Source organism: Gavialis gangeticus, unplaced genomic scaffold (assembly GCF_001723915.1).
Source record: "Gavialis gangeticus isolate Ggan-Ray unplaced genomic scaffold, GavGan_comp1, whole genome shotgun sequence".
Lineage (NCBI taxonomy): Eukaryota > Metazoa > Chordata > Crocodylia > Gavialidae > Gavialis > Gavialis gangeticus.
Genome location: NW_017729013.1, coordinates 5,363,617 through 5,381,363, shown reverse-complemented (window position 1 = coordinate 5,381,363; position 17,747 = coordinate 5,363,617). Strand labels below are relative to the sequence as shown.

Genomic DNA, 17,747 nt, shown 5'->3' with positions numbered 1-17,747 from the left:
AGGGAGCTCTGAAACACTGGCAGAATTGATGTTTGTTACTCTCTTTTAAAAGGGTTGTGAGTTTTACGGATCTCATTTCTGACACTTAACTTCCATGGTGGCTATGCGCAAAATCACTTCTGTTTCCCTGTGTGCAAAAGGGACTTATTGGCCCGTTCTTCCTATAGAGTAAAATATTTTCAAATCCCCTTTTTAACCAAAAAAAAAAAAAAAAAAAAAGGCATGAGGTCACCAAATTCCCATCGACTCTTGGTGGGTATTTCTTGGTGCAGCCCAGGGACTGGAGCACTGTTACCTGAGACTCAGGAAATTGGGTTCTCTTCTCTGTTCCAGGGTGTGAATTAAGGGGGAGCTTGGGGGGAGCTGAGCCTCTCCTTCCCCAATAAGAAACCAAAGCCCTCCTGTAAGATTTGAAAATCTTAACTTGGGGGAGTCTCCAGTCGGATTGCTCCTTCATGTAAGCGGACTTGTTGGTTAATTAACTGGCTTAATGTTTTTTGCCGACCCCCCAGGAGCCAAAGTGTAATTCGAATACTGCCCAACTCTGCCACTGAGCTGCTGGGTAATCCTCAGCAAGTCGCTTCCTGTCTCACTGCCTCAATGTCCCTATCCATAAAATGGGCATTGTGACACTGACTTCCTTTACAAAGCACTTTAGGCTTGTGGAGAAATGCTGTAACAGAACTGGGGATTATTCATGTCCCTTGTGCTTCTGAGACTCCCACCAGCAGTGCTTGTAAATGAGCAACACAAATGAATCTGTATTCATTGCCCCAAAACTCTGGGTTTAAGTTGATACTAATAATAAAGTTATTTATCAAATGGATACCTCACAGGGCTGCGGTGAAGACTCTGTTCATATTGGTAACCTGCTTACCTGGGATTTCCCCCTGAATATATATATTTTTAGCTGTCTTAAGTTATTTTGAGATTGTTAGCTCCTTGGCAGCACTTCCTGCCATGCCTCTCATGGGAGAAATACCAGGGCAATTTCCCTTACAGCACAGCCCCGGGAGGTAGTGGAGGAGGGGTGCGGACAAGCAGCCAAGCCAAGCCAACGGGCCAGTTTTTGGCGCGAGTCCGGACAGAGCCTTTCTCTGGGTGACCCGCTCTTTGAGCTGACCCCCGCCCTCCTGTTCTTGCCTCGTGCTCTGAAAAGTTTTGTGCGCGCCAATTAGAGCTGGAAAGTTTTCAGTAATTCTTTGGGTCTGACAGGCATGAAGAAGCAGCTGCCTGTAGAAAGAAACAAAACGTTTCTGTCCCTCATGCATTCCCATTTCCATTCATGACCTGCAAGCGTGGTCCCCAAGATGCTGAGACAATCTGAATGTGTTAATATACCCCCCCTGCCCCCCCCCCCACCAGAAAAGGCGGCCTCTTTTGGAATGGCTTGGGAGGCAGCTATGTCATGGGATGTATTCAGTGAACTTTTCTTTAGCTTCATGGTCTGAATATCGAGCATTTTACACATGTAACATGGTGCCTTGGAGTGTGTGGTGCGCCTCCCTACGCAAAGGCTACTCTAGCAACTGAAGTCAGCTACCGAGTTAGCCGCTCCTTAGCTTTTAGCTAATAGTTACGTGCCAAGAGAGCTAAAATAATAAGGCACTGTGTGGCCTTGAGCAAGTTGCTAGACTTTGAGTCTCTGCTTTCCAGCTGGTCAAGTGGGCATGTTTCATAGTTGGTCGGGTCGGAAGGAACCCGAGCAGATCATCAAGTCCGACCCCCGGCCGTGGCAGGAAAGAGTCCTGGGGTCAAACGACCCCGGCAGTGTGTTCGTCCATCCTCCTCTTAAAGACCCCCAGGGTAGGAGCCAGCACCACTTTGCTTGGAAGTTGGTCCCAGATCCTAGCTGCCCTCACCGTGAAGTAGCGCCTCCTGATGTCTAGCCTGAATTTACCCTCTACCAGCTTGTGACCGTTATTCCTGGTCACTCCTGGCAGTGCTCGGGGGAACAGGGACTCCCCCAGTGCCTGCTGGTCCCCTCTGACTAGTTTGTAACAGGCCACAAGATCCCCCCTCAGCCTTCTCTTGTGGAGGCTGAACAGGTTCAGGTCCCATAGCCTTTCCTTGTAGGGCCTGCCCTGCTGCCCCCTGATCATGCGGGTGGCCCTTCTCTGGACCCTCTCCGTGTTGTCCACGTCCCTCCTGAAGTGCGGTGCCCAGAACCGGACGCAGTACTCCAGCTGCGGCCTGACCAGTGCCGCATAGAGGGGGAGGATCACCTCTCTGGACCTGCTCGAGATGCATCTGTGGATGCATGACAAGGTACAGTTGGCCTTCCTGACCGCGTCCCCACACTGCCGGCCCATGTTCCTCTTGGCATCAACAATGACTCCAAGATCCTTTTCTGCCTCTGCACTGATGAGAGAGGAGTTCCCCAGCCTGTAGGTATGGTGCCAGTTGTTCCTCCCCAGGTGCAGCACCTTGCACTTGTCGGTGTTGAATCCCATCCCGTTCTCGTCCGCCCACCCCTGTAACCTTTGATAGGGATGAGGATTCTGGGGTGACTCCAAAGCAGATGTTTTGAGATGGAGAGGGAGGCTTGTGAGTCGGAGAGAGCTCGGCAGCGGCAGTTACGCTGCGTTTTACTCTTCTGTTACAAAAATCTTGCAACCTTGCTGTGTAACGAGCGCATCCCCAAGTGGGCAGTGAGAACGGAGGTGGGTTGATTCCAGTAGCTGGTGGAGGGAGAGCTTGTAGGTGTAGGTTTTGGTTTAAGATTTTGATGTTAATAAAAACCTGATTCGTTAAGCAAGATGCCCATAAGTGGCAGACATTGTAAGAGGAAAGCAGTGGCCGGGGACACAAGTGCTGCTGGACTGCCTGGAGCACGGTGCTCTTCCCTAGGGTGACTCTGCCCTGACTCCTAGGGAAGAGCATGGAGAATAAAAGTGCTCTTAAAGGAGGCTGGGCAGCAGAGCTGCTCTGGTTGAAGGATCCAGAGCTGGTTCAACAGCCCTATGCCAGAGCACTTGCAACCTTCCCCGTACTACCTGGCCAGCCGGGCCTCCGCAGAGCGCAGGGTCAGGAGCTTCTTGGACAGAGCACAGCCAAGTGGAGTTAAGTTTCCATCCCACTTTGCTGCCTGCCTGCCAGTGACACCTCTCTGTGCCATCCCTTAGATACTGTGACCACTGGTCTTGAGTAACACAACCTGCAAGGATGCTGTTGTAGCTTATGCAGCATTAATACCTGTGAGAAGTGGGTGAAATGTCAGCAGGCAAAGAGAGGACCAGGTACCCGTGACAGTAGGATGCTTTCCTGCAAGGTGTAACAAGCCAATCTACTTGCTTCTTGCCTAGCTGGTAGTGACTGCCCGTGACCAGGGCAGGATATGAACTAGTGACCTGTAGGCGAATTGCTTTGGGGGCTGCCCAGACCTCTGGGTTACTCCTTGCTACGGTGCCTCCGTGCTGGTGGTGCGTAGGCTTAAGGAGGAAGCTCTCTGTGACTAATGCTTTTTGGCCAAAAAGCAAACACTGTGCGTGTTCCCGGCCTTCCTGTCTCCACCGCTGTTACTGGTGGGAGTTACACACTTGTGCCAGTGTCGGCTGCGGTCGGGGGAAATCACAGGTCTTGTTGGGAAACTCGAGAGCGCAGCGTTCAGGAGCCGCATGAACCGTGGCAGCGGGTCAGCTTCTTGTGTGGGGAAACTTAATGCGAGCGAGTCACCCAAGAGGAGGAGGAGTGCTGGGAATGTGGGCCCCAGGCACTGGGAAGCTGCCACGGGACCGGGGGCAGCGAGAAAGCAGAATGCCTGCAGTGTAATTAGTGCCTCGTCTGAGGTTCAGTAACAACAGCCGCTGGGCTCCTCTGGTGACCCCAGACACTCTGACTTAGCCTTGGGTTTCCACTCTCGCCCCATTTCTCCGCTGGTGGCACAGATACGGTATAGGCCCCATGAGGAAGCAGAACCCAGATGTCCCTGCTGCCAGGACTGTGCTTGAAATACAGCTTGACCTCTTACAAAGACCCACGTTCAACCCTGCTGCATGCTTTGGGGGATCAGGCGGTCAGTGGGAGCAGGCTGTTTCCTTAGGTTGCAGGGGGCTTTATGGGCATGTCTATGCCCGCACATGGGTGTGCTGCAGAGGGCATGCCGTGCCCATTGCATTCGTGCTACTCCCCAGAATAGCACTACCGGTAGGAAAACCTACGGGGGCACCCCGGGAATGGCTTTACTGCCACATTTTCAGGTTTGGTGTGTGCCAACACGAGCGTTTCCTTAGGCATGTGCCCAGCCCCCCATACTGTAGACGTATGCTAACTATAAACCCCAGCACTTCTGACTTGCGGGGCAAACCTGGGCACATGGTAGCTTGCTGTGTAAAGGTGAATCGTTTCTGCCCTGGTTACCTCGCAGCGTATCCCTACTTTACCCTGCCTGGATCCCTTCTCTTTTGGCCAAATTCTGTGCTGGGGTACAACCAGTGCAACTCCAGTGGCTTTGGAGGAGACCTGGGGAGGTCAAACAGAAGGTAAAAACCAATTCCAGAGAGGAAATACTCTCCTACATGGAGAACTTATCTCAAATAGGCAAAGGGAAGAAGAGAGACCACGACTCTTTTCATCTTTTCCCCTTGCCCCACTTGCAGCCCATTCTCTTGCACTGACCTTTGAATTGCACGCCACAAAATGGGGCTTTCTCTCAAAGGAGTTTTCCTGGGGGGGGCAAAAAAAAAAGACCTCGTTCCTGGTCTTTATTCCACAACCAGAGGCAGAGGTTGGACTGCAGAAGTGCACAATTTGAGCCACATCCATAAACTGGAGCTCAAGTGAATGACTGATTAGGTGCCAGAGTGAATTTTAATGCTGTGCTAAATCATGCTGTCAAATGGCAGGAAGTGCTCGAAGTACAAGTCCTGTTGCATGAACCATGCAGCCTGTCCCGGGCACTTGTGGCACAGAACTGTATACAGCAGTAGTTTTATGTAAAGGAATATGGGATAAACTGCAGTAGGCATGCCTGTTTTGCTGTCCCGCTTGTGTCCTGCCCCCAGTCGATTACTATAAAAAGTTGTTGAGGATAAACATTCAGTATTTTTCATAAAAAGTTTTGAACCCAGCCTATTTTTTTCCTTCTGTTTCCTTGCTTGGAAAAACTTGGGCTTCATCAAGGACCTCTTCAAGCCCATGAAATCTCTCTGGGTTTCAGTAGTCACTTGATTAGGTCTAAGGTGTCCTGCTCTGAATGGCCTACTTAGTTGCCTGCCTACTGTCTCTCTAGCAGCTGTAGGGCAGGACCCTTGAAATCTCTGGGAGCACTTGCTCGATTGCTGTCCCATGTGGAAAATGGCCTTGTGGTGCCAAGTCCCCCCTCTCATTCTGGAGGCAAGAACTCATCTCTGAGATGAGATCAAGGAATGGAAACTCGTGGCTTTTCTGGGACCTTCCTCTGGACTTTTCCCAGGGATGGGGGATGGTTTTGGTCTTTTATTAGCACAGAATTGTTTTGCAGTGTTTACTTGAGTGCTGTCTAAGGACCTCTTGCTTCAGTCTTCAGTAAGTATTTTGCCACCACTGGTAGTTCAGGTCAACTGCAGGCCCATAATTAGTCCCCCTTTAATTTAGGATGACTTGCCTAAGTTTACTTTGTGTTTATTTCCCTTTTGTCCTATGTTCCATATTGAGGCAATGTAATTTATATGTAGTCCCATTCTTGTATTCTTCCTCTGATAGTGTTTTCTTTTGTCTTCCTAATAGTTTATTGGATAACTGGGTAACTCGGCGATTCTCCTGAGCAAATGCATCACTTTTAAGAATTCATCTAGGATTTCCCGTTGCATGATTCCTCCATTGTTACTGAGCGTGGACAAATTGTAGCTTAAACGTGAACGTTTTAGAAAGGGACCCTCTTCCACACGTGTGGAAAGGCCAACAATGCCGTGACCAAGTCAACTTTCTTGCTCCTCGCCAGGGAGGGCCAGCTTGTTGGACAAGCTGTGCTGTGGACTTCGGGGGGGCATATGGTATTCCCCTTCTCACAAACCAGACCCACCAGTTGTTGCTGTTGAACTAACGATGAAGGAGCCTGCTGCTGCTTCATTTATCATGGGGGAGCAGGGGGAATTCTTGGTGTGGGCTCCCTGCCTTAATGAAGGAGGAAGGTCTTCCCCCCACCTAAGCACTGATTTAAATCTGAGGGCTTAATCCTGATCTGACAGGTGTTAAAGATGGCTACTGCATCTCTGACAAGCGATTGGAAGCCAGAGTCTCTAATCTAGAAGGTGAATTTCTGAGCCCTGCGGATATGCTGGAACCACTTAAAGAATTAAATCGGCAGCGAGATAAAGTTGCCCCCTGTTTTCAGCATTCGCTTTTTCTCTTAATACAAGGAAAGCTGCAATTCAGCTGTATCAGCTCATCTTTGCTTTGACTGGCTTCATTTCCTGTCTCTTCCTCATGAAGGACTGAACTGCTTGAGCCTTGCGTCCACGCGGCAGAGTTGGGGCGTGAAGCTGCTTTGGCGCTGTAGGCTGAGCCCGCCAGCCCTTGTTCCATGCAAGGCGGCGCTTCCACCGACAGCAGCTCCGATACGGAGGGACAGCAGGGTTTGCTCTGCTCTGCTGTGCAGACTTGGTGGCAAAATATTTTCCTGTTTGCCTATAGCCTGTGGTTGGGTGGGCAGCATACCACGGGTCCCCAGTTCTTATTGATGTCAGGCTGCTGTTTTTATATGACTCATTTATTCTGCTGAACTGAAAATTTGTGTGCGCTCTGTGGCCTGGCAAGGAGTTTATTTCCAGTCTTTTCTGGAAGTTGCTGGGTGTCTTACCATTAATTGTCATATCATCAGGTGCCTGCCCCGTGATCTGCATTTCTCTGGCACCCTTTCGAGGACCTGCAGAAATAGCATCAATAAGAGACTGGCTCTAGGAGTAAAGGCATCGTATAAATGTGGTATAAATTAAATGCCATGCTAGTGCCTTTGGTTTCTTCACTAGGGAAAAGCAGTGGGTCAAAAGCCAGTGAAAAGATTGGAGTAATTTTCATTCCATGTATTCTGCAAGAGATCAAGCCTCTTCATTTACTTAAATCTGATAATTTATATCAGTTATTTTCAGATGATTCTGGGCTTTGGGCTTGCTTTACTTCCTGGCTCCATTTCTCTCTCTCTCCCCATTCACACCCCTATTTTCATTACTATTTAGAAAAACAGATTCTGTTTTTCAACTTGCAGTGTTTCATTAAGCATTACTCATGGGTATAAAAAGACCCAGAATCTTTTTCCCATAAGACCTTGTTTAAAGGGAAATGCTGAGTAAAGACCACTTGACTTTTCATTCAAAGATCTTTTTAAAATTATTATTTTTAAAGACTTTAGGTCCTTGAAGCATTGTGTGATGATAATGTAATACTGGAATTAGCAATAAATAATGTCCCTGGTGTAAGTCATTAATTTTGGCATCCATATTTCATAAGTGGTGTGATTGATGAAAGCCTCATAAATCTCTGACTTCTTCCCAGCAGTAAGATCAGGAGGAGCATCCAGGAGGCAGTTTTCTGAGCCCTCCCATGTCCCCAAGTGGTCTGAGTCCTGATGTTGTACATCCAACTTTTTTAGGGTCTCTCTTTGTTTCCTTTCTGAGGCTGCAAGAACTTTAGGACCACCAGAAATTACTTGGTTGGATTGAAAATAATAAAGACACTTGTCCAAGGCTTTAAGTAACTGATTACTCAATAAAGTCTCCGCAGGATTAAATGGCTTCTCAAAAGAAACTCAGCCAGCCTTTCCATCTCCCCACATTATGAAGCCCTGTCTTAAGCCCCTCTCCAAATCTCCAGTCAAATGGATGTCCTTAGTTGTAGGCTTGGACTACTGCAAGACTTGCCTTGTTTTGGCCTGAGTGGAGGAACGATTTCGGGACTAGGACAAGATTTGTTCAAGCCCCTCACCTCTTTAGCAAAGGCAGGATTCACGTTTTCAAATGTGCAAGTTTCCTTGTCAAAGCTGACTTCAGGGAGAAATCTCATCTTGGGTCTTTGCATTTCCCTTTCGTTGAGACTTGGGCTCTAGTCTAGAGTGCTTTTAAGAAGTTTCCCTAAGTCTAATCCATCACCCAACAGAATCCATGAGTTACTGGATACCACGCTGGATCTTAATGAAAAACTATTTGTTTTTCATTCTTCTGGGAATGACTGATCCAATTAATCTGTTCCCATCTCCCTTAGGCTGAGAAAACGTGACCCAAGGATGTTCAAAGGGTCTGGCTTCTCGTGGTGGGATCTCTCCCAAGAACCCGTTATTATATCAGCCAGGAAGCCAAGCTAAATGGCTGCATTGTTCACAGGAGCTACACACTAGTTGAGCAGAGGAGGAGAGCAGACCACCGGCTAATAAAATGGAGTCATTCATGTGCATTGCTTTCACCCCCCACAGTCTTATTCAGTGCAGTAATTTTTTTTTTTAGCTGTAAACTTATCTGCGCCCTTTCTCTCTCTCTCCAAGCTAACCAACAGCCAGCAGAGTTTCTGTCTCCAACTGCCTTCGTGCCTTTGTCCACTCTGCTGCTCTTTTTGCTTCTTACGTGAATGATGCTGCATTTTTAAGGCATGTGGCTTTCAATACATTACCCAAAGTTAAAGCAACACTGTCAAAATAGTTTTGCATCTGAGCTGTTGAATTTAGCCCTGCTGCAGCTGCAGCCGTGCGGTCTAATGGCACACAAAAAGCTATAACAAAAGCTGCAGCTTCTACTAAAGGAATTGCAGGGAAAGAAATCTGTTCGTTTTTTAAGTTGCACTTTCTAGTGCATCACTGCAAACCCAAATGCTGTGGCATTCATCCGGGGCCTGCAAAACTGAGACTGACTGTTGGCAAAGGCTGGGCTGAGTGAACTGCAAAGTACATGGGGCAAAATTGGTGACTGTCAACTTAAAGTGGGTGAGGGATTTGAACATGTCTCTAGCTTACCTGGAGCCTTCTGATATTTGGTGTTATATGATGCAACTCCAGGCATGGGGGCTTCGTGCACGAGAAGCTTAGGCGCAGAGGTTCCCAAACTTTTCTTATTGTATACCCCTTCTAGATGTACCAGATGCCCGCGTACCCCTACCAGCATACATTTTATATTTTATACCCCTTCAATGCCAAATATTATCATAATGAAAATTAAATATGCCATTACATAATTTCTCCCACATACCACCCCCCCCAATGTCTTGTGTAGCCCATGGGGCTACACAAGACTTAACACAGTTTGAGACCCCCTACCCTTGAGTGTCTTTGGTGTAGCGAGCACTGCTTTTAAAGTGTCTTTGTTGTCCTAACCAAAGTGTGGGTGAAGTGCCCATTGTTCCTGTATTTAGATGGATCTGCTTTGGACTATAAAACTTAAAGAAGTCGTCCCTGGGGAGGCTTTCTCCCTCCTCCAGCAAGCAAAACCAGTGTGTTAGTACAGCTCACTATCGATGTCATGGTCCCTAGAGATGGATTTGCAATTGAGGACTTTCCTGCAATGAGTTTGTCCAGATAGGTGATCTGCCAGTATTTGGAGTTGTATTTGCTCCCTGTAAGCTTAGGAAGAATGCACAAACTGCATTTCCCATTGCTGCATGTGGAGTTACTTGTTTCAGTAGCAAAGCAGCAGGCCTTTTTTTCCAAACTCTTTTTCTTTCTTTTCTTCTTCTTTTTCAACTGTGCTAGTGCCTTTGAAGCTGCATTGCTGCATGGCCACACGTGAGCTTGCTTCAGCAGCTGGGCCCAACTTGGTGTCCCTTGAGGCTCTCAAGGTAAAACTAGGGAACTGTGGGCTCAACAATTCAGTGGTCAGATGGGTGAGAAACTGGATGTGGGGTCAGACCCAGAGAGTACCAATGGCCAGTTCTGTGCCTACCTGCTGGAAGGTAGCCAGTGGGGTCCCCCAGGACTTGGTACTTGGGCTGGTGCTTTTCAACATCTACATCAATGATATGGATGTGGGGGTGAAAAGCACAGTGGCAAAGTTCACCGATGACACGAAGCTTTGGGAAGTGTGGCAATGCGTCAGGGTAGGCTGACGATCCAGGCGGACCTAGACGGACTAGTTAGATGGGTGGACCAGAAGCGGACGCTGTTTGACACTGGGAAGTGTCAAGTGCTCCATCTGGGAAGGAAAAATCTGCGACAAACTTACAGGCTTGGTGGTGCTTTGCTAGCTAGCACCGTGTCCGAAAGGGACCTGGGGGTCCTAATTGACCATAACGATTATAGGGCTGAAGAGCAAGCCATACGAGGAAAGGCTGACAGAGGGCTGGTCTGCCTAGAAAAGAGAAGACTTTGGGGGGATTTGGTGGCAGCTTGCAAATATATCAGGGGCTAGGCAAACAACTATCCACCACAGCTCCCCAGGGGAAAACCTGGAGCAACGGTCATAAACTCCTAGAAAAAGGTTTCAGACTAGATATAAGGAAAAAACTTCCTCCCAGTTTGTAAGAGCAGACTCTGGAATAGACTCCCAGTGGGATTGGTGCAGGCTCCTATCCTGGAGATTTTCAAAAGGAGACTGGATGCACACCGTGCTGGGGTTATCTGACCCTAGCAGTCTTTCCTGCCTAGAGCAGGGGGGCTGGATCTGATCTCACGAGGTCCCTTCCAGCCCCAAATGTCTGTGAATCTGTGACATGCTCTGAGAGATTTGGACTACCAACACACATGCCCCTGACACTTCCTGTGTACAAACCTGGGGTTGTATTGTCCCCTTCTCTCTCGCACGCCCAGAACTTCGTGGAACTCCCCAGTTGATTTGGTTGTTGGGGATCTGAGTTTTGCTAATCATCATGAATGGGAAGCCCGTCCAGGTAGGTACTGAGGCAAGTCATCGTGCTTCCTGAAGACAACAGAGCTGGTCTGTGGTCTGCAGCAGACCTTTGTACACAAAGCTGGCGCACTTTCCATTTCTAACCCCACTTCTGACCTCCTGGTTCTTCCCAGCTCTCTCTGCATTTGACTCATGAAAACAATATTTGCTGTATAGTCAGAAGTGAGAGCAAATCATTTCTACATCCTTTTCACTGGGGCTTCTCAAATGCTTTCCTAGCAATTCTGTCGTTACATTACTTGCTTGGGTGCGTTGTTTCTGGGGCTACATCTGCATTTAGCAAGTGGCTATTTCCTATTTCTACACCTGCAAATGTGCGTAGGTAACACAGATTCATTGGTCCCCTTTTCTGTGGCTGAAAAGACAAGAAAACTATATTTCTGGCATTGTAAAAGGGCTGTCATATCATGCATTCCTGGGATGTCTTTTTTTCTCAGTTGTGGGAACACACAGGACCATTGATCTTGGTATGAAAAGCTTGGGGGAAGAATCTAGCTGAGACTTACAAAATCCTTGTAGTCTGTATCATCTTGAAAGAAGAAAAATCAAAGCAAGGGAATCTCAACTGGCAGGCCCAGTGTTGCCCACACAGGGGTTTTAAGGTCAGTGGCATTCTCCTCCTGATCTTTTTCATGGGCTGTACTGGAAGGCTAAGTACCAACGCCTATGTAAATGCTATCAGGAGTTGGAAAAAGAGGGAGGAAATTACTTGCATATTTCTATCTGTCAAATGTGGTGCCAGATTTTCAGGCACTTAGTGTGCAGTGCCCACTGTTGGAGTCGATCTTCAGTCGGGCTTTACTTGGGTGCCTAAATAAGAGAGCAGATTTTTCAGGTGTGCTCGGCACTCGGTAAGCATTTTCTGAGTTCTGGCCACATACTTAAGAGCTCAGCACCCAACAGGCAGATCCAGACCCTTATATTGGTGTTTAAAAGGCGGAGATGAGCTCTTGAAAATCATTGTGGAAATGATGGCATTCAATGTAGAGAAGTGCAGGGTGCTCCACCTTGGGAGGAAAAACCAGCATCACACTTAGGCTCGGCAGTGCTCCACTCGCTAGCACCATGACTGAAAGAGACCTGGGGGTCTTGATTGACCACAAGGTGAAGGTGAGGCACTAATGGGATGCCGTGGCCTGCAAAGCAAACCAAACACTGGCGTGCATCCACTGATGCATCCCAAGCAAAACCAGGGATGTCATCCTCCCACTCGGTTTGCTCTGGAGTTTACGTTGGTGCCTCCACCTGTGGCTTGCTTGATGTAGGGAAGCAGCCTCCGTGTTAATTTTGGCAGGGTTCCCCTCCTTGCTTCAGGGCTCAGGTCATTCTGTAGGTATTGGGGATCAGAATGAGCCCAGTTAACACCGTCTGCTTGTAGCTGGTTTCCTGCATCATCGTATGACGGTCGCTACAGGAAACGAGATGCCCGGTTCTGATCCGGCGTTCCTGGGATCTGATGCATCTTGTGCAATTTCTGCCCTGGGTGAATACTGCAAAATGGCATTTGTGGTCACTGTTTCTTTCCAAATAAAAACCCCACTGACTTGCTGTGTAGTGGAATGTGCAGGCCTTGGTATTTTCATCTGCTCATGAGCATGGGCAATTTGAAAGCCGGCCTGTTTTTGCAAAGGCACAAGCACTTTTGGCAGATGTAGTCACTTTGGTTTCCCTCCTCCTGTTTATAAAATAAATAAATTAGTCATGCTAGCAGGGAGCAGAAACTGTCACGTGACCTCATGTGGCCAATTATACAGCAGGAATGCTGACTAATTGAAGGCATTTGAAGTGAATAATTTAACGGCAAACCCCACGGTCTGAAATATGCTGATTTGCAGTACACTTCCTCATGTTAAACAATGCATTGAGACGTGGATGAGAAGTAAAACAAAAGAGGAGGCTAAATTCATTGAGTGAATTATTATTATCTTGGTACAGTTAGCTGGGCTGTTGCTGCAGAGGGCTGGATTATGAGGCTGGTACTTGCTTCTACTAAGACCGGCAGCCCACCTCTCTTCCTTTCACCGTCCTGTGAGCCTGACTCCTGAAGGTGGATTTTCAAGAGCCTTTCTGCTATCTTTTTCATCTGAAAGAGTCGGTACTAGTAGGCCTGTGTGAGTCGGCAGCGATCCTGTCAGCAGCTAGGGGTGCAGGACCCCAGACTTCCCCTGCACCGATCTCTTCAACAGTTGGCAGGCGTCACAGCAGGGGCTACCATCCCTGCAGCTTTCACCCCGCTGCGCCTGAACACACGCAGTGTCACCCATGGCACGAGTTGTGCTTGTCCGCAGCTTGAGGGGCAGTTCCCCCCAAACCCCTGCACCGATGGTCTTGAAACTTGGTAGGCTTCAGGCTACCGCCCCTGAAAATTTTCATCCTAATTGGACAAAAAACCACAAAGTTGTAAATATCTTATTGTTTCCCCATTATACCCTATGGCTGGATCTCAGCTCCGAACCACTTCAGGAAGCCGGACAAGGCCAGTGCTTGGACCCAGATGTGCTGCTTCATACCCTGCAGTGTCCAAAGCTTCTCTGGATCCAAAGCTCTGTCCGAAGCTTCGCACAGCCCTAAGTATCGGCTATGCCACACCTACCTCCCCAGATGCAGCCTTGCATTTTGTAGCCGGAAAACAAGATCGAGACCATGTAGTGGGGGCGTGACGACAAGAAATGAACATGCAGCATGAAGAAATGAAACGCTGAGGTTGGACTGGGTGACCTCCTGAGGTCCTTCCAACCCTAATTTTTTATGATTCTCAGCACCGAGGTCTGTTGCAATGAGTTGTCCGTCTCCCAAGAGATGTGCTAGAAACCGTGTTGCTGTGAGATTAGACTGGAGTGGCGGGAAATATAGCACCAAGCCCAGTCTGGCTTTAAAGGTGGGACTGGGTGGTCTGCTGGGATTCCCCCGTTGCTATGTTCTGGCATGTAGCCCCCTCCCTTTTTCCTGGTAGACTAGAGACCATGGTCCTCTCTCTCTGTGGCAGGTAGACTTCAGGTTGTCAGCTAAGGCTCGCATGAGCAGAGTGCATGGATAGAAGATCCTCGCAGCTTTGCTTGGCATCTGGCTCCGTGTTGACCTTGGAGGGGGTTTTTCTCTCTCAGGATCTCTACCTTTTCATAAACAGGCTTACAAATCGAGTGGCCTAGTTTCCGAACGGGTCCAGCTGCAGCAGGCTCCCTTTCCTGCCGCTAATCCTGAAGGAGCGCTCCATGGCGTGCAAGTGGCAGTGGGCAGAGGAGCGCGTTGCTTTTATCCCGTTCTGTTTCTGAACCCGCAGAAGCTGCAGCTCTAGCTATTTTGGGGGTTTTTTGTGATCTGTGTCTAAGCCACTCGTTGTCATAAGTGTTCTGATTTTTCCTGCCTCTGATCACTCGGTTTTATTTTTCAGAGATGACCGTCTGCAACTCGTGATGCTTCCAGGGGGGCAGGATTTCTCCTAGGGGTGTGTGTGGAAGATGGTCTGTTCACAAAGCTCTGCCATGCTGAGCAAGCAACCTTTGCTGTTGATTTTTATGGGGTCAGGATTTCACACTCATTTCCCCTCTTCCCACCCACCCCCAATCTTCGCTCTTGGTTCGTTATGCTGCTGTGTTGGGTCTCTGCTAAAACTATACTCTGAACATCTTGGACTGTGATAAGGCCTAAAATTTTGGAATTCCCTCTGCCTTTCTGATTCTTTCCCCCCCCCCATCACCTCCTCCTCAATCTCTGCTTGCTCCTTTGCCTGGAGCGTGGCCAGACTTCTTCCTCATGTTGACCCAGCCTGAGCTGGACTCCTTACTCATGTCTTAATCGCTTCCTGTCTTGGCTGGTGCAATTCCCTCTCTGACATCTGTAAATCCTTACCTCCATTAGCTCTACTGAGTGCAGGGTCTGCGGTCTACTTCTAGACCTGCCCTAAGAAGCAGGCTCATGTCACCGGCCTCGTCGTCTGTCGGCAGCTTCGGCACCGTCCGGTTCCACTTGCCCATTTGGACCTGTCCGTGGTCCTCTTTGTCTACGACTTTTCCCTCTTCTGCTCATTGTCAGTCCTTGGCCTCATTGCTGTTTTAGGTTGTGGGGCTCCATCTATGAGGAATATCCTGCCTTGTATGAGTCACTAAGTCATTTCCTTTCTTTTTAAATTTCAGCTGTGTCCTAAAACGCTTTGTTCAAAGAGCTGAGCAGGCTATAATGAATCCACAGTGTCATATGGGTGAGGAATAGAGGCTGGAATTATCTTCCACTTGGGTATTGGAGATTCACCCCCCCCCCACCCCACAATGGGGTGACTTGACTGATGCCTACAGTAAATGAATAGCAAAACTAGATTTCAGAAGCTCGTTGTTTGAAGTCTTGTGACGCGTCCAGGAGACCAAATTGACTCTGTTCCTCTGCAAAGGTTTTTAGTTGTATAAAGATGCGTAGGGCCTGACTTGGAGGTGCCAGGCCGTTGACCTCTGTCAGTAGGGCTCAGCACTGGTGGAAGCCAGGGCTGTACTGAATTGTGTTGTGGCCTGTGTCTCTGAAGCTTTCTAGCTATGCTGTCAATACCTGGGCACTGATGCACTAGACCCCTTCTACTGCAGCCATAGACTAAGTCTGCAGCAGTCTTGTGTTGTCTTCCCGTGGCTTAAATTTTGGGAATCTTTAGGTGGCACTTTGCAGCTGGGCAGCAGAGTGTTTTGCTAAGCGATCAGTGGGACATCATTCATTTTGCTCTCCAGGCCTCATCCTCCTCCAGTGCAGACCAAGGCAGTTTTCCCACTGTGGAACTGGGTGGACTGGTGACAGGTTAATTCTGAATTTTTAAGATGCATGAAGACATTGATTGACTTCGTTCAGGGGTGCTGAATCCCTGGCCTGCGGGCCACATCTGGCCCACAGAGCTGTGTCCTCCTGTCTGCTGGGCTCCCTGCAGGTCTGGAAATTTAGCAGTGAGGGTACAGAGGCAACATTCATTGCCATTCCCCAGCTGCCAAATGTCTAGACCCACGAGCAGATATTGTAGCCTTGCATGCTAGATGGGGTGTGCGGGACTTGGCCATGTGGGGCCAAGGTGGCAGCCCCATGCTGCTCAACCAGACTGCAGGACACAAAAGTTTAGCACCACTGACCTCATGTAAACTTGGCTTGGGAGTTTTTTGGATCCACACCCCTTACTAATGTCCGTGTACTCACTGTCTGATAGTACAGGAAGGCCTCAGCCGAGACCAGGTCCCCATCGTGCTAAATGCTGTATGGGCTGAAGGTAAGGTTTGGTTCCTGATCTGGAGAATGTAATGTTTCCTTGGTCTGTCTGGATTTTGTCCTCCTCTTACAAGAAGCACCAGATTTGCTAGACTGCGATTGCTTGGGTCACGGAGGTGGGAATGGGTTTGGTTTCCAAAACCCCAGCCCGAGGCTTGACCGTACGAGTCCCCTTCCCAGGCAGTACTGTTTCTGAATTTTTGTGCTTCTCTTCTCTCCAGGTCTGTGAAGATGGAAGAAGGGGTCCATCATCTAGAAGCCTGACCTGGTGACGCTGGGAAAATCCTCCATCTCTTGGTAGCTGCTTGCCTGAAATACAGAACAAGACAAAAATGCTGAAGCCAAGTGGACTTAAAATCCCTGGCAGGGCAGGGAAGCACTCCAGCCCGGTGGGACGGACTTCCGGGACAGTTACAGCTGCTGTCACCACCAGCTCTAAGGAAGGTAAGAACTAGATTTGGTGGGAGGTGACCCAAACATGAGGAAGTTTTGGTAAAAAAATGCCTTTAAAATCCCTCACTCCTGTTTCTCATGTTGACCTAGGAGGTTTACCCTGGATACTTATCAAAAACAAATGGAGTGAGGGCCTTGTGTTGCCCTCTAGGAACTGATCTGCAAAGCAGACGGGACCTGTTGCTGATGCCTGGGGAAAAAACCCCATAGTTTAATTAAAACTTATAATGCTAAGAGCTGAAGAAACAGTCCCAGTCCTGTCCTGCTGCAGGTGTGTGAGCAGGATTAATTTAGCGATTGCATCTGGCTAAAGCACTTGGGAACACGGGATAAATAGCTCTTTTTCTCTCTGTGGAGCTTACAGATTTAAAGCCAATGGTATGTTTTTAATCGGAGCATCATGCAGTGGCTTCAATGATTGCAATGCAGTTTGACAAGATGTGAGGATATGTTTGAAGAAATGCTGGCTGGACAAGTAAAAGCACTGCTTGCACACGATTCAATGCTGATTTACAGGACTGATGCCTTTAGCTTGTAGTAATGCAAGTGTGTGCTTGCAGTACCCGGGGTGGGAAGCTTTCTGACCCTTGCCTTCTGGAGAAGGCTAGGGTTTTTGTGATAATCTTGAGTCAATGCCACTGTTTTTGGCAGAGTCATTGTTGTGCCCTACATATGTTTTAGACATCCGTACTCCATAAAAGATGTACCGATTAGAATGACCAGGGTCAGTGTATTGTATATGGAAAACCTTCACTGAGGCCTTCAACTTGCAGTTTGTGTTTTGTTTCTTTCCTTGATTGCCACTTTTGGTTGTTAAGCAAATTAAGCCAAATGATGGAGAGATGAAAGCTGCTTCCATTTTAAAACAATGGAATCAAAATTTGAGAGAAACCCCAGACATGCGTGAGACGGAGGAGGGCTCTGTAGGGGCTGCCACGCCCTCTGTTGACAATCTTCTTGCTATAGTGAGTTTTCCACTGCATGGTTTAGTACTGCTCCACTTCAACCTTTTTGCTTCCTTGAGAGCTTTATTTTAAAATTGGAGACTGTCTAGCTCCTAGAGCATTCTGTAGCTGCAATTATCTTCTGTCTCTTTGGAAAAGAGTATCTTGGGGTACAAGGGTGCATTGAACTCGGCATAGCTGAGAGGCATCATCATCCTGCCATGGAAATGTGTGCAGGGCCTTCACAGACAAAGATCTGCTTTGCCATGGTAAAGTTCATAGTTTCATACCTTCTAGGGTCGGAAGGGACCTGAGC

General features: G+C 48.3%; 1 protein-coding gene across 2 annotated transcripts in view; it reads left to right on the top strand.

Moving 5' to 3' along the window:
- The window catches only part of CLIP2 (CAP-Gly domain containing linker protein 2), a 150,195-nt gene that overhangs the window by 9,617 nt on the left and 122,831 nt on the right, over positions 1 to 17,747 (top strand). For both annotated transcript variants that reach the window (XM_019511410.1, XM_019511411.1), the window contains exon 2: positions 16,256 to 16,478. In XM_019511410.1, coding sequence (XP_019366955.1) covers positions 16,367 to 16,478 — 112 coding nt within the window. In that variant the 5' untranslated portion in view covers positions 16,256 to 16,366. The remainder of the gene's footprint in view (positions 1 to 16,255; positions 16,479 to 17,747) is intronic.